This window comes from Pongo pygmaeus, chromosome 11, assembly GCF_028885625.2.
Source record: "Pongo pygmaeus isolate AG05252 chromosome 11, NHGRI_mPonPyg2-v2.0_pri, whole genome shotgun sequence".
Classification (NCBI taxonomy): Eukaryota; Metazoa; Chordata; class Mammalia; order Primates; family Hominidae; genus Pongo; species Pongo pygmaeus.
Genome location: NC_072384.2, coordinates 37,890,036 through 37,904,017, shown reverse-complemented (window position 1 = coordinate 37,904,017; position 13,982 = coordinate 37,890,036). Strand labels below are relative to the sequence as shown.

At 33.0% G+C, this 13,982-nt stretch overlaps 1 protein-coding gene across 7 annotated transcripts in view; it reads right to left on the bottom strand.

Annotated features, from left to right (window-relative positions):
• The window catches only part of SPOPL (speckle type BTB/POZ protein like), a 77,259-nt gene that overhangs the window by 12,214 nt on the left and 51,063 nt on the right, over positions 1-13,982 (bottom strand). For 4 of the 7 annotated variants that reach the window (XR_008501011.2, XM_054477487.2, XM_054477483.2 and 1 more), the window contains 7 exons: positions 10,798-10,935; positions 10,488-10,609; positions 10,057-10,208; positions 8,429-8,556; positions 1,841-2,018; positions 1,703-1,758; positions 119-241 (listed from right to left, as the gene is read on the bottom strand). Coding sequence is in view for 6 of the 7 variants with exons in the window: in XM_054477487.2 (XP_054333462.1) it covers positions 119-241; positions 1,703-1,758; positions 1,841-2,018; positions 8,429-8,556; positions 10,057-10,208; positions 10,488-10,609; positions 10,798-10,875 (837 nt within the window). In the remaining variant the exon portion in view is untranslated. Of the gene's footprint in view, positions 1-118; positions 242-1,702; positions 1,759-1,840; positions 2,019-6,569; positions 6,667-8,428; positions 8,557-10,056; positions 10,209-10,487; positions 10,610-10,797; positions 10,936-13,982 lie in introns of those variants that run through there. The other 3 variants (XM_054477489.2, XM_063647430.1, XM_054477488.2) reach the window with 3 other exon arrangements.

The window sequence follows — 13,982 nt, the reverse complement described above, 5'->3', positions numbered from 1 at the left end:
AGCTCTCAAGAGCCATCTACAAATAATACAAGTTATTTGGAGTTTTCATTTGATGACAGCTTTCTATATAAATCAAACTTGAGGGTATATTTTGGTTCCTTAAGACCTAATTACTTACTTTGTCTGCAGCTGCCAACAAGTTGTCAGCCATTTTGTCAAGGTTTGGTGCTCTCCCTGTGTAAATGAATCTCATCATTTCTTTAAAAACTTCAGGGTCTAAATCATTTATTTCCACTCGATTCTGATATCGAAAAACAACACAAAAAAGTTTAAAAAAAAAAAGCACACACAAATGAACCAAAGTGAATCTTTGACAGTAATTTAAAAGCCCTAAATCTACACTAAAATAGTGTATAACTCAAATATACATATACAGATATTTCTAAATTCTACTTTAAAACTGAGGTAGGTAAACTTCATTAAGTACTTTGGCAAAGTGAAGTGGACAAGTCCAAGAGGAAAAGCATACACTATCGGAGAGGTGGGAACCATGACCAGCTGAACAGCCCATATCCTGATATTCAGACCAAGCCAAGCACCACCATGTGGAAAAAGGAGCCCCAATTTTTCAATTAAAAAGTTAAAAAAAACAAGTAAACAAACAGAAAACTATAAGCCAAATAAAATACATCTGTGTTAAGTTTCTGACCACTATTCTAAAGGACATTGGCTATTAACCCTTTCTTTGTTGAATCCCTAGGTCCTAATACAACACCTAAGATCCTATAACAAACAGTTCTTAATTCCCAGAATTAAGCAAAAGTAGGGCAAGGTACTAGAGGTAACAATAAAGCCCACTACCTCAGAATTCTTCCATTTGCAAAAATGGCATGTATTATCATATACTGGCACTTCCTTGCTTACCTGAAAAATAGTCAAGTCCAAAGAGTGCTTTTTTACTGCATGTTTTTGTATTTAGTTTCTCTGCTGAGATCAATAAAGCTAAATATCTAACTAAATGACAACAAATTTTTCTGACCCCTTGATGTCAATAGTATATGACATCATTGATGTCTCCCAACTTGGAAGTGATCAGAAGGCTGATCACAGCATCTCCCCAAACCAAAATTTGGAGAAAGAAAGCAGTTATTTTATTGCAGCATCTAGTTCTGCAGAAAGAATAAAATTGAGCCACATGAAAAAACTCCGGAGTTGTCCAGCTGGAGCCCTACGGTTCACAAGTTATGCAAACAACAAAGAATCAATCTCTGATCTCTAACATAATTACATTTCATGATAACAAGTAAAAGAGAAACAACTGGGGGAGTCAAGTAGGTAACATCCTGATTACAGTTGGTATACAATAATACTGATGTCATCTATGTTATTTTTGTTGCTAGAAAACAGATTCCAAAAATCAATCCATAAAGTCTACAAAGGGAGAATACATACCTTGAACAGAGACTTCTCAAATAGCTATGGACCAGAATAGTCCTTTGGATAACTATCCTTTTGGATAACAACTATCCAGTTTACCTACCAGATGGGCATAAAAAATAGCTGTTCTCTGGAATATTGACTGCACATCCACATTGAGCTACATCTATTGTTCTATTACAGAACACATTTTTTTCCTGTTTGTAAAAATTTTCCCTGCTTATCACAGTATGACAATGAGAACATTGCACTATTACTTTTAAAACATACACCCAACTACTTTACGTTTATATAAATTAAATATTAGCCTTTAAGCCATGTTTACCTTTTTGCTTTCTTCCATTTCATGTTCAAACATGGCGTTAAAAACTGGAGATCGAGCTGTAACAAGATTATGCATCATTATTTTATGCATAAATGTATTTTTTTAAATGTAATATATTACCCCATAAGTAGAAAGTACCTGCAAGCACGGATTTATGAGCTTTAAATTCTTGTCCTCTCACGAAAAAACTGCAGTCTGTAAATCTTGTGTTTTCCCAGAGATTACCTAAATCTTCTGCTAGACGACACTCAGGCACCTTCAAAGTATTTGTATTAGTATGTCCTGATATGTTTACTGAATCTTGGACCACACTCACCTAATAAAAAAGGGACAGCAAGAAAAACACTTTCACAAAGTAGCATCAATAATTAGTTTAAGTCTATACTTCAATTTTTTATGTTTAAGATTATTTGGATAATTCAATGTACTCCTAATCAAAATTTCTAATATCCAGAAACTGAAATTAAAAACACAATTTAAAGAAGAGAAATGAAAAAATTAGAAATAATATAGATCTTTTTCAATTTATTTTATGTAAATAAATGGCTTATCAATTGGTTAGAATGCTTGATTATTAAAGTAATTACAAAAATATTTCTCAATAGAAAAGCCACAATATGATATAAACTCAAACAAAAATACATCTTTGTGAGGTGGAGAAAAAAATTTCTTTTTTATTTTCTTACACTTCAAACCTACCTACATTTAAATTTTACTATATGTGCATAAACACAGTATTTTGTTTAGAAGTCAAAATGACTTTTTACAGTATAAAGAGTGATAAAATTACAGTCTATGATATGCAAATTGAGAAGTTTTTAAAGTGTTATTCCTAATGTTTCACTTCTAGTAAAACTAATTTAAATACATATTAAACTGATTTAAATTTTAAGGTACAAAAACTTCCATAAAAGCAACTAATTATTAAAGTTCATGAAAATCTTTTATGGAAGATCAACAGCAAGAGCAATATGATTTAGTTCGATCTGCAGACTTTTATTTACTTAAGAAATAATAAAAGGTATGATTACAGTATTATTTTTATGGAGATTCCAATATAATATGGATCAAGTTATTCCCCATAAAAGATGACTACATACTGAATAATATCCTAAAACACTATTGACTTAAGTCTTGCACACCACTTTTTAAAAAAATTTATTTATTTTTTTTTTATTTTTGAGACAAAGTCTGGCTCTGTCGCCCAGGCGGGAGTGCAGCGGAGTGATCTCGGCTAACTGCAACCGCTGCCTCCTGGGTTCAAGTGATTCTCCTGCCTCAGCCTCTCAAGAAACTGGGATTACAGGCACATACCACCACACCCAGCTCATTTTTGTAGTTTTAGTAGAGACAGGGTTTCACCATGTTGGCCACACTGGTCTTGAACTCCTGACCTCAAGTGATCCACCTGCCTTGACCTCCCAAAATGTTGGGATTACAGGAGTGAGCCACACCACCTGGCTGCACACCACTTTTTTAAAAAACAGATTCTACTATGCTATTAAAAATTTCACATTACATTTAATACATGTAAAAAAATACACTTAAAGAAAATACTACCTTAACTAGTAAGTAAATGTTTCAAAGTAAATGACTTTTTTTTAAAAGACAAAACAAAACAAAACAAAAAGTGCTACATTACTTATCTATTGCTGTTTTCAACGTCTAAGTTTTGGGATCATTTGTTACACAGCAATAGATAGCTGCATTAATTTAACAATATTTCATTAGGCTTTCATTAAAGTATAAATAAGGACACACATATATACAGTAAACTATGCAGAAAACGGAATCATAAATAAATAAATTTGCTAAACTACCAACATGCTAACAAAGTCTAATAATGCTCCAGTGTAAAATGTTTGGAGAAGATTAAGTCTTAGAAGACCCAATACATCCAGACATACAAACATATATCTCATGTGAATGAATACAACACTTCTAAAGAAAAACTAGAAAATCTTTATTTTTCTGAGGATATTTTTATTAACCGCTTTTGCCCTCAATTTACGTATTAACCTTTTGAAATCATATGTGTCATAGAAACCATCTAATCTATTCACCTTATTTTATAAAGAGATTTCAAACCGTGATAAAGACAAGGTAAACAAAGTGTTCCAAATCACATTGTGGTGGCTTGTACCAAAGGAAGACTAGTAGACATAAATCTCCAGATTCCTTTCTTCTCTTTTTTTTTTTTTTTTTTGAGATGGAGTCTCGCTCTGTCGCCCAGGCTGGAGTGCAGTGGAGTGCGGTGGTGCGATCTCTGCTCACTGCAAGCTCCGCCTCCTGCGTTCATGCCATTCTCCTGCCTCAGCCTCCCGAGTAGCTGGGACTACAGGTGCCCGCCACCATGCCTGGCTAATCTTTTGTATTTTTAGTAGAGACGGGTTTTCACCGTGTTAGCCAGGATGGTCTCGATCTCCTGACCTCGTGATCCATCCGCCTCAGCCTCCCAACGTGCTGGGATTACAGGCGTGAGCCACCATGCCTGGCCCAGATTCCTTTCTTTACGGCTCTTTGTACAATATTTTTTTGATATTTTTAAAAATTAGTAAAATTAACACAATTATGACCAAAAAGCATTTATTACAACAATCTTATGAGATGTTTCTCTAAGTATGGGAGCCACAAGATATTGTATAAATAGATCTGCCAATAAAGGTGCTCCTATCTTATCAAGTTTTTAATCAAATTATGTCTAAAATTTTAATAACTATAAAAGAGAAAAAGTTTCACTAATCCTTACCCAACTGCCCTGTTCTACTACACATTATAATCTAATGATATAGACACAAAAAATGTTGGTGTTAATATTCAAGGTTTCATAAGGGATCAGGTCTTTAGACCCTAACAGCATTTATTTGTTCATATCAAGCACTGCTCTTGAAATTTCTAGACAGAAAAAATTGGATCTGTTCAATGGCTTGCATGATACATACAGCAGAGTTACAAAATATGATGATGTATTTAATTTCAGAAATGATTTCTTGAATTCTACTTACTATCTCTTAACAAATTCAAAATAACGTATTTAATGTAAAAATTTGGCAAAAAATCAGATAATAAAAGGATTAAAAATAAAGACAATATTATCAGACACAGATATTGATATTATATTTGTATAAGCAAGAACAATTCAGAAGATTTGTATTATTGACATACCTATCTACATAGTATTATCACAGCAACCACAAATTTTAACTAAGACACATAATTAATACTTCATATTCCAAAGAGTGTTCAAGAGACTTCTTATAGAACATAAATTAATGATCTAATTAAAAATTGACATATGCAATGGATTGTGATTATTTTCTTGATACCTATATTTAAGAAAATGTTAAAAATTTGGTTTTATCTATTACATACTCAAATGCAGGTAACGAATACTCTTACTGAATGGAACCTAGAATAAAAAATTCAGGAAAAAGGCTGAGATTCTTTCCTGAGATCAAAGTTATGCTTCTTTCAAAAAAAAAAAAAAAAAAAAAAAAGAGGCAAATGTGTAATCTTCAAAATTGTTAAATCTTGCAAAGCAAAACCTCAAAGTCATTTGACAGCCCCTTTTCAAATCTGCTTTTGGCTCAACTCAGAGAATATAGTTTAGACTGACAAGGAACATTTGAGGGATCTAATCTGTGACTATCCTGAAAAATTTAGGTCTCTTCTCATGTAGAGCTAAGGTAACTATTGGTTCCAGTTTTTGAAATCTGAATTTTCCAACTAATTCTAAAAGCCAGGAATTTCCAATGCTAAATAGTACTACAATTGTGCCATTTTAATCAACTAGCCAAACACCCACCACACCGGCTCCAAAGTGAGAAACTTTTAACAGTCGAATTTCACATGAATATCTTCCAGGATAGCGAGTTTTAGACTTTTTGATTTTCATAGATTGGTGTCATTTAAAAAAAAAATCTGGTGACAGAAATAAGGTAGTCAACTTTTCATTTTGCCAGAAAGGGCTTTTTAGAAAATAAATCCCAACTTCCACCCACTATCATATATAATTATTTTAAAACAGAAAGGCTCTCTGCTATGATTTGAATGTATTCCACAAAGATCATATGTTGGAAATTTAATACCCAATACAACAATGTTGACAGGTGAGACCTTTCAGAGGTAATTAGGTCATGAGGACTCTAACCTCATGAATGGATTAATGTGTTTACTGAGACAATGGGTTTATTAAAGCGAGTCTGGCCTGCTCTCTCTCTCTCTCTCTCTCTCACACACACACACACACACACACACAAACACACACACACCCTCCTACCCTCCAACAATCCCCACTCTTCCCCTCACCTCTTCTCTCTCTTTCTCACCATGTGATGATGTCCACCATGTTATGATGTAAGAAAAAGGACCTCACCAGATGTAGCCTCAATCTTGGACTTCTCAGCCTCCAGAACCATGAGCCAATAAAAATTCTGTTCTTTTAAAATTACCTAGTCTCAGGTATTCTGTTGATGGCAACAAGAAATGGACTAAGACACTATCTTAGCAAAAGATAAACAGGATGGGAAAAAAGATGTGTCCTTAAAAAGGAGCTAGTTAAACCTCATGAAATACTTGTTTATATATATATTATCTGTACATATATTTTTCCTGTATATCATGAAATGGCATGGGTCTGTAGACTGAGTATTTAAAATCTGTTGGATTTCAAAAGATAAATTAAACTAACCAGTTTTCTAGTTTTCCTACTTATTTCTTAATTCCTATTTTCTGCATCACTTTGGGCAAGAGGGCAGAGCTGCTTACACTGCTACCAATCCCTATCTCTGGCTACTTTAACCACCGTAGGGAACTTGCAAGATTAAGTTATGTTTTGTGCAAAAAGGGTAGCACCCAACTGCCTTACCTGTCTACAGCACCACTTGCAGGGGAGGGGGAGGAGGCAGTTCTTTAGGAAGGGTAGTGCAATGCTTCCTCCTCTTCTGCAAGCAGTGCTGGAGATTCTGTAGAAGGAAGGGCATCCGTGAGCGGGGTGGAACAAACAGTGGAGGGCATGAAGAATGTTAGTTAAAAGTACCTTTTGCCCACCTATGCTAAATACGGTGCCCAGGGTATAAATATCTATATCAGCAAAAAGATGTATATTTCAGGATCCAAAAATGAATCTGACTGATGCCAACTTTAAAATATATGTCATGTTGGGTTTTGTTTTTGGGGGTCACTAGCATGTAGCATATGGATACCAAGCACACACACAAAAAATCTTAAACTTAATTTCAGCCTTATTTCTGAATTTCTTGGTTGTCTAGGTTCCAGCACAGTGTACTTAGGAAAATATCTGTAAACACTATTTCAATTCTAAAAAAAAAAAAAGGTATTTTCTAAAAAGGTTCATTTCTAAAACTATGTTAGCTGGTCATTTTTTGTTTTTGTTAAAATTGGATTAAATAACCTTTAAGATCCTTTCTGTTCTAAATTAACATTTAAACAATTTACATGTGGAAATTCAGGATAACTGCTAAAATTGTGGAAGACTCTACAGTAAGGATGCTAAAAATTTTATATAGCATAACCTATATTTATTTAGACTACTACTTAGAATATCTGCTGGTCAGCAACAAATACTGTTTTCTTCCCAATTATTTAATGATAAGACTTGTGCTATGTGTTTTGTCAACCAAATAATTGTATTCATAATAAATTCATCATACAGTTCATTTAACTTGTCTAAGTAAAAAATAAGATGCAATTATATAGTCTCTGGGGGCATATTTCAATTATCCTTCTGACATAATGTCATACAATTAGTTTGTAATCTTGCCAAGAAATCTTATACACTTACTATAAAAAGATTACAGCTAACTTACAGTTAAAGAAGTTATTATATTCCTAAGACACTCATCTGTCCATGATAATCTGTTGAAATATATCTAATGTTGAGTACATGATAAAAATCTTTTCAACTATCTTTCTTATGAAAATTATCAACTGCCTTAAACATTTTGATAAAGTTGTTACTGATGTATATTCTCTATAAACTGTACTGGTTAAAAATATAATCCTTGAATTCAGTCCAAAGGTGAATCTCAAAAATTCATATAGATAAAACTACCTAATGATAACATGACAAAAGCAAATCCAAACATCAAATTAGGACAAATCATAAGTGTACATTATTGGCAGAGGCAATGCTAGTAACTTTCAAAATATCCCATTCTATGCACATAATTACACCTTATAAATTTGTCAATAGAGATAGGCATATCTTAAAAATTTGAGAACTATTTCTTAGAATGCTATTTAATTAGATTAGTCCAACCGCCTGAACAATCAGAAAGCTTCTCAATGTTTTCCAGGTACTTCGGGTTCAAACTGATAAACTCTCAGTAATAATGTTTAATACAATCAATCTGAAAATTTTTTAAAAATTGACAATCTATGTCAGTTGCTCAGAATGAAGAAAATATTCAGAAATGTTCACATATTCACATTCACAATCTTTTCAAGAGGAAGAAGGATGTAGTATGTTGTAGAATAAGTGTACACACAAATTACAGCTAGAAATATGACAGAATGTTTCCAGACTGGGTCATTACATTGGTTTGTGTCAAGAATCTTCTAAGCTTTTTCTAGTCAAGAATTTACGAATGAAACTTGATGAACTATACCAATTACTTAATTTTTAAAGTGTCATTAATCCAGTTTATACTTTTGCCATATCACTAAATAAACCATGGGGTTCCTTAGAATAAAAGATGTACCCACCTCACAAAATAATGTAAGCTTGTCATCTGGTAAAAGACCATTAGCTTCATCAAGCAAAAAGTCCCTTCTAATGAATTTTTTAAAACCCCAGTCCTTCCCTTGCACAAATCGATATGCTCTTTGGCTTTCTGGTGGAAAACAGAATAGAGTTTAAATAAAATAAATATCCAAGAGACTTTTTAAACATGGTAACACAGTTAAATAAAATGTGTGAAAGCAGGACTTGTCAATACATCCATCATAAAAATTACAGATATTTGTGTTTATAAATCAAATGTCGTAAGAGTTTTAAGTCAGGTAGAAACAGTAACTCCATATGCCTACTCAATTTTGGCCATTGTCAATGAGCTCACTTTCAGACTTCTGGATCTCAAATAGAAAAGTCAGATCAAATCACATGGAGAAGGAAGAGATCTTTTTAACAATCTAGGCCCTAAAAGACAATGAAATAGGATCAAAATATGTTGGTATAGGCACACTACTCATCATCTAATATCAGAATCTGGTAAGAAATATACATCTTATTTCCTGCTTCTCCCTTCAAAAATGGATGTTCTAAATATCAAGGCACGTTTAAGCTTTCCTGGCATACCCATCCCACTGATTTAAGTTTTACTCAACTATAGAAAAATCCATGAACCTGTGAAAAAGATAAAGAAAGTCCTTTATCATTCCTAAGTCTCCAGACATAACCTCCTCTCCCCTAAAAAGAATTTTTCATAAAGTCCAAAAGATGCTTTTCGTGTAATTTGTAATAGATTTAATAAATATCTGAAGCAAATATTTCAAATGCCTAAGGTAGTCTGTAACGACTATATACCAGGCAGTAAACAAGATCCTCTACAGAAAGTATTCATCATCTATTATACAAAGAATAAAATGGAAGTGGAAAATCAGTAATCAATCTACCTGAAATACTCCACTATCTTAAGATGAGACAATGTGAAAATATATATTATTTTAGCAATACATTATTTAAAAATGTATGTGAATGTGAATTTTCTGTAATCAAGTTACTTGATTCTGTGATTCACTTCTAGAAAATATTATTCTCCTGCCATACACAACGTACATTTCCTACATCACTCTTCTACTATGAAGCTCAAGGCTACTGCATTTCAGCTGGCTATATATGTGAATTTTGGACTGAAATTAATAGGCCCTGAAACTAAGAAAAACGGCTCCTTTCAGTCAGTGTTCAATCTATTGCTCAAAAAATTCTAGTGACAAAATATCAGGGCACTCTATCTCTTTCTCATTGTTCTTCAGATTTTATTACCTGGCAAAAAAGGCAAGAGAGAAATGCTTCCTGAGCATGTATTATATATGCCAAGCACTGAACCAGGCACCTTGCCCTAACAGCAACTATTTTTCTAAGTGACAACTGGATGTCATTTTAGGACATGAAGAAGTAATATTATTAATCATTTTTACATGTTTTACGAAGTCTAACGCTCAGTAAAATAATTATAGCTCTATGCTGAATTTAAATAATGGTCAAATTAAAAGTTTCAGGTCAAGCAGATTTTAGTAGAAAAAAGTCCCAGACTTTTCTAGGTAAAGGTGCAGAAGAAGTCACAATATGTAGTTATACAGAAATGTCTTCACTCAGTTTGCAAATCACTTACCCATTGCTTTTGTTTCTTCCCTTTTAGCATTCAGAAGGGAAAATTTGAATTTTGCTCGAACTTCACTTTTGGGGCAGCTGACTAAAAGCAAATATAAGGACAAGTAGTCTTTACTTTCATCATCTAATCCCTTTGGGTTTACCCTCAGGCACCTAAAATAAAACAATAAGCTCATATGGAGGAATATAATACTTGAAAAGCATTCGAGAGAGAGAGAGAGAGAGAGAGAACACTGAAATCATGTGTTAATGTCACAAACAGCACTCCTGTCAACATCCTCACAGTTCTTTATAATTCCCCACACTATTAGGAACATATTACCAATCTAATATGAAATTACATTAATACTCATTCAGGAACAATGATAACAACAAAGTCATGAGCAGCTGATCACATCAAAAACAAAAATTCAAAGCAAACAAAAATCTTACCATTTCATTTTGTCACTTGGGCCAGATGAAAATGTTGAACTTTTTAACACTTCACCCATTTCCTCTCGACAAAAACTGAAGTTATTAATGGTCCACATGTAGGAAAATTTTACTACTTTAACCTAAGAGATTCAGAAAACCACTTTTATAATGATGATGGTAATACTTTTAACTTGTTACATGTTCAACATTCTACGATCCAGTCTTCTAACACTTCTAATAACTATGGCAAAGTGTTTCACAATACTATTCTCAACATACCGTAAAATTTATAAGTGACATAAAGTGAGGGATTTTTAAGAGCATGTACCTGTGTGTAACACCAGCTTTCTGCTATGGGACCAGTAGACATATCTCCAGGTAGAGGTGGGGTGGGTTCCCGAGACATTGCCACTTTATTGTAGTCTTTTAGGATTTATGTAGTACCCCACACAGCTGAGTACCTTACCTACAAAGGAAAGAAGTTTGATGTACCGATTAAAAAGTTTAAATGACAGAATCAAGAGGGAAGACATATTTAAACAGACATGAAACAATTACTATCCCAAACTAGATTATGAAGGAACATGTGAGAATTTTAGATAAATTTAATGATTTTAAGAAATAAGTTTTTGTAACATGTAACACTTGAAATCTAAACAAACTTAGTATTTATAGATAAGATTATTTTGTAAAGGCATGTTCTCCAAAAAATCACAAATTTTAAAATAACATATAGTTTAAGAGTAAGAGCATATACATAAAATCACAAAATATCATGGAAACATAATGACATCAGTTAATATCTGGTTCACCTTCCTTCACCTTTTTATTGACATAGTCATGAAAACCAAAAGGTTTGCAAAGTTAGAACTATAAATACTAGTTACCCATTTGTCAGACTCCAGAAGTTTTCGTCAAGTAAAACAGAATGGAATGTAACAGGCAATGAATGCTCTGTAAGAAGAAATACAGACTTTCTACAAAAGTCTACGTCTATCTCAGACAACAGGTTCTCTGATAAGACTTCATCCCTAACAGAGTGCTTCTTACCGAGACGTACTATGTCACAAAATTTCCTCCCAGGTAGCTGTTCTTGTACGGTATCCAATGGTATGCATAATTACCTCTTCATAACCTAACCAGGATATTAGTGACCAGATGCTGCTGCTTTGTAACTTACTAAAAGAGGCACAATCAGAATAAGCTACATAAGTAGTGCACTCTGGAGGTGCAAGAGGGTTTCAAGATTACATGACAATATATGTACTGAAGTCTGGAGAACCCTATGCTACCACAGACAAAACAGACTTTAAGACAAAAATTGTTATGAGAGACAAAGGATATTATATATTGATAAAAGGGTCAATTCATCAAGAAGGTATGACAAGTACAAACATATATACACCACATAATAGAGCCCCAAACTATATCAAGCAAAAACTAACAGAATTGAAGGCAGAATAGACAATTCTACAATAATAGTTGGAGACAGCAATACCCAACATTCAATAATGCACAGAACCAGGAAAATCAAAAAAGAAATAGAAGACTTGAACAGCAGTGTAAAACAACTAGCTAGACCTAACAGCCATTTCACCCATCAATACTAGAACACACATTATTTTCAAGTGCATGTGGAACATTCTCCAAGACAGACCACTATTGTTTTCTACAGACTAGGGAGTAGAAACAGGACCAGAAACAAAAGTTGAATATTTATTTTAGGCAAATTCATAGTTAATTAAATAAATGTACTGAAAGAGTAATGATTATTAGACTTGTCTGTTAGAAAAATCTCTAGTAATATATGAGAGGGATGTGTCCTGGTCAATAATTTTGCCAGTGACTGTAAAAAAACCTGATAAAATAAACCATTATGACCAATTTCAAAAACAATAAACCAAGAAAAATATCTGAAATGCATATAGCACATATAACTAATTTCCTTAATATATAAAGAATTTTTACAAATAAGAAAATAAGCAAATAACTCACAGGAAAGAAACTTGTAATTAGAAAAATAAAAATTAAAACTAAATTAAAAAGCCACTTTTTACCTATCAAACTAGGAACAATCCAAAAGATGAGTGAGAGTGTAAGGAGAGGCACTCTCATACTTTTCTTGCGGGAATATAAATAGTATAATAATCTCCCTTATTATTTCATGGTGAGATTTCTGGCAAGAAGGGAATGATGCTAAAATATAAGCTACCAATTTCTAAAAGTATAAAAATGCAGATGGTGTTATTTGATGTCCATGAAAGCATTTATATGGTTTCTGGCAACTTGCATTGATTTCAAAAACATTCACACACACAAAAAAAATGATGAGATGAGCAAGCATTTCACAGAAGAATGATTACCAAAAAAAAAAAAAAAAAAGTTTACCCACACTTGTAATCAATGAAATAGAAAAAGAACCCATAACGTTTTCTACCTATTGCACTGTCCAAGATTATTTTAAACCGTTAAGCCCTACAGCCAGCAAAATTGCAGAGAAGCAGACATCACTATACTGGGGATAAGGCTTTGCTATAGATCAATTTTATAATTAGTATCAAAAGAAATTTTGTCAGATTCATCCTACAAATACATCCTAGGAAAATGATTACAACTGTGAGAAAGATTATTCTGAGCACAGTATATTTCTGTAATATTAATACACGGAAAATGTGCAACCATTAAGAGTGTATTAAATTTTCTTAATGACAGGGAAAAGTGTTCAGGATATGTTATTTATCTAAAAAAATCAAACAGTATGCCTAACAGGACATTGCTTTTACAAATATAAATAGTATATAGAGGTACTGGTGCATAAAGAAAAACAGACTGGCAGGTGGAGGCAGTGAGTTGCACTTTGGCATCTCAGTGATAATGTCAAATACATCTAAATATTAAAAGGCTATCTCTGGGTGATGAGATTTTTTTCTTATTTTTATTTATTCACAAGTCATAAATGTGTTATGTTTTAATTAATACAGAAATACAAGTAATTATTTTTAAAAGTAGTGGAAAACATGGTTATTTTCAAACTCATATGGACTACAGAAAATATGTAATATCTTGTGTCTATGTTACTGTTTAAGTAATAGATCCTGGGGTAGAAGGTAAAAAGAAAGAAATCAAAGAAAACATTAACCTGAATCTTTAAGCTTTTATAAAAAGATACTATTATAATTTAATACTAACAAAAACACATAAATAAAAAACTTAGAAACCCTGGAGGGTAAAGAGAAAGTTCTTCAATATCTCTAGAAGAGTTATTATCTTCCGGAAGTATAACTCACAACATACCTCATATATAAAAATATACTTCATATACAATTCAAATGTAATTCATATATAAAAGCAAACTACAGTCAGGTATGGTGGCTTACGCCTGTAATCTCAGCACTTTGGGAGGCTGAGGCAAGTGGATCACTTGAGCCCAGGAGTTCAAGACCAGTCTGGCAAACATGGTGAAACCCTGTCTCTACTAAAAATATAAAAATGAGCCAGGCATGGGGGCGGGCG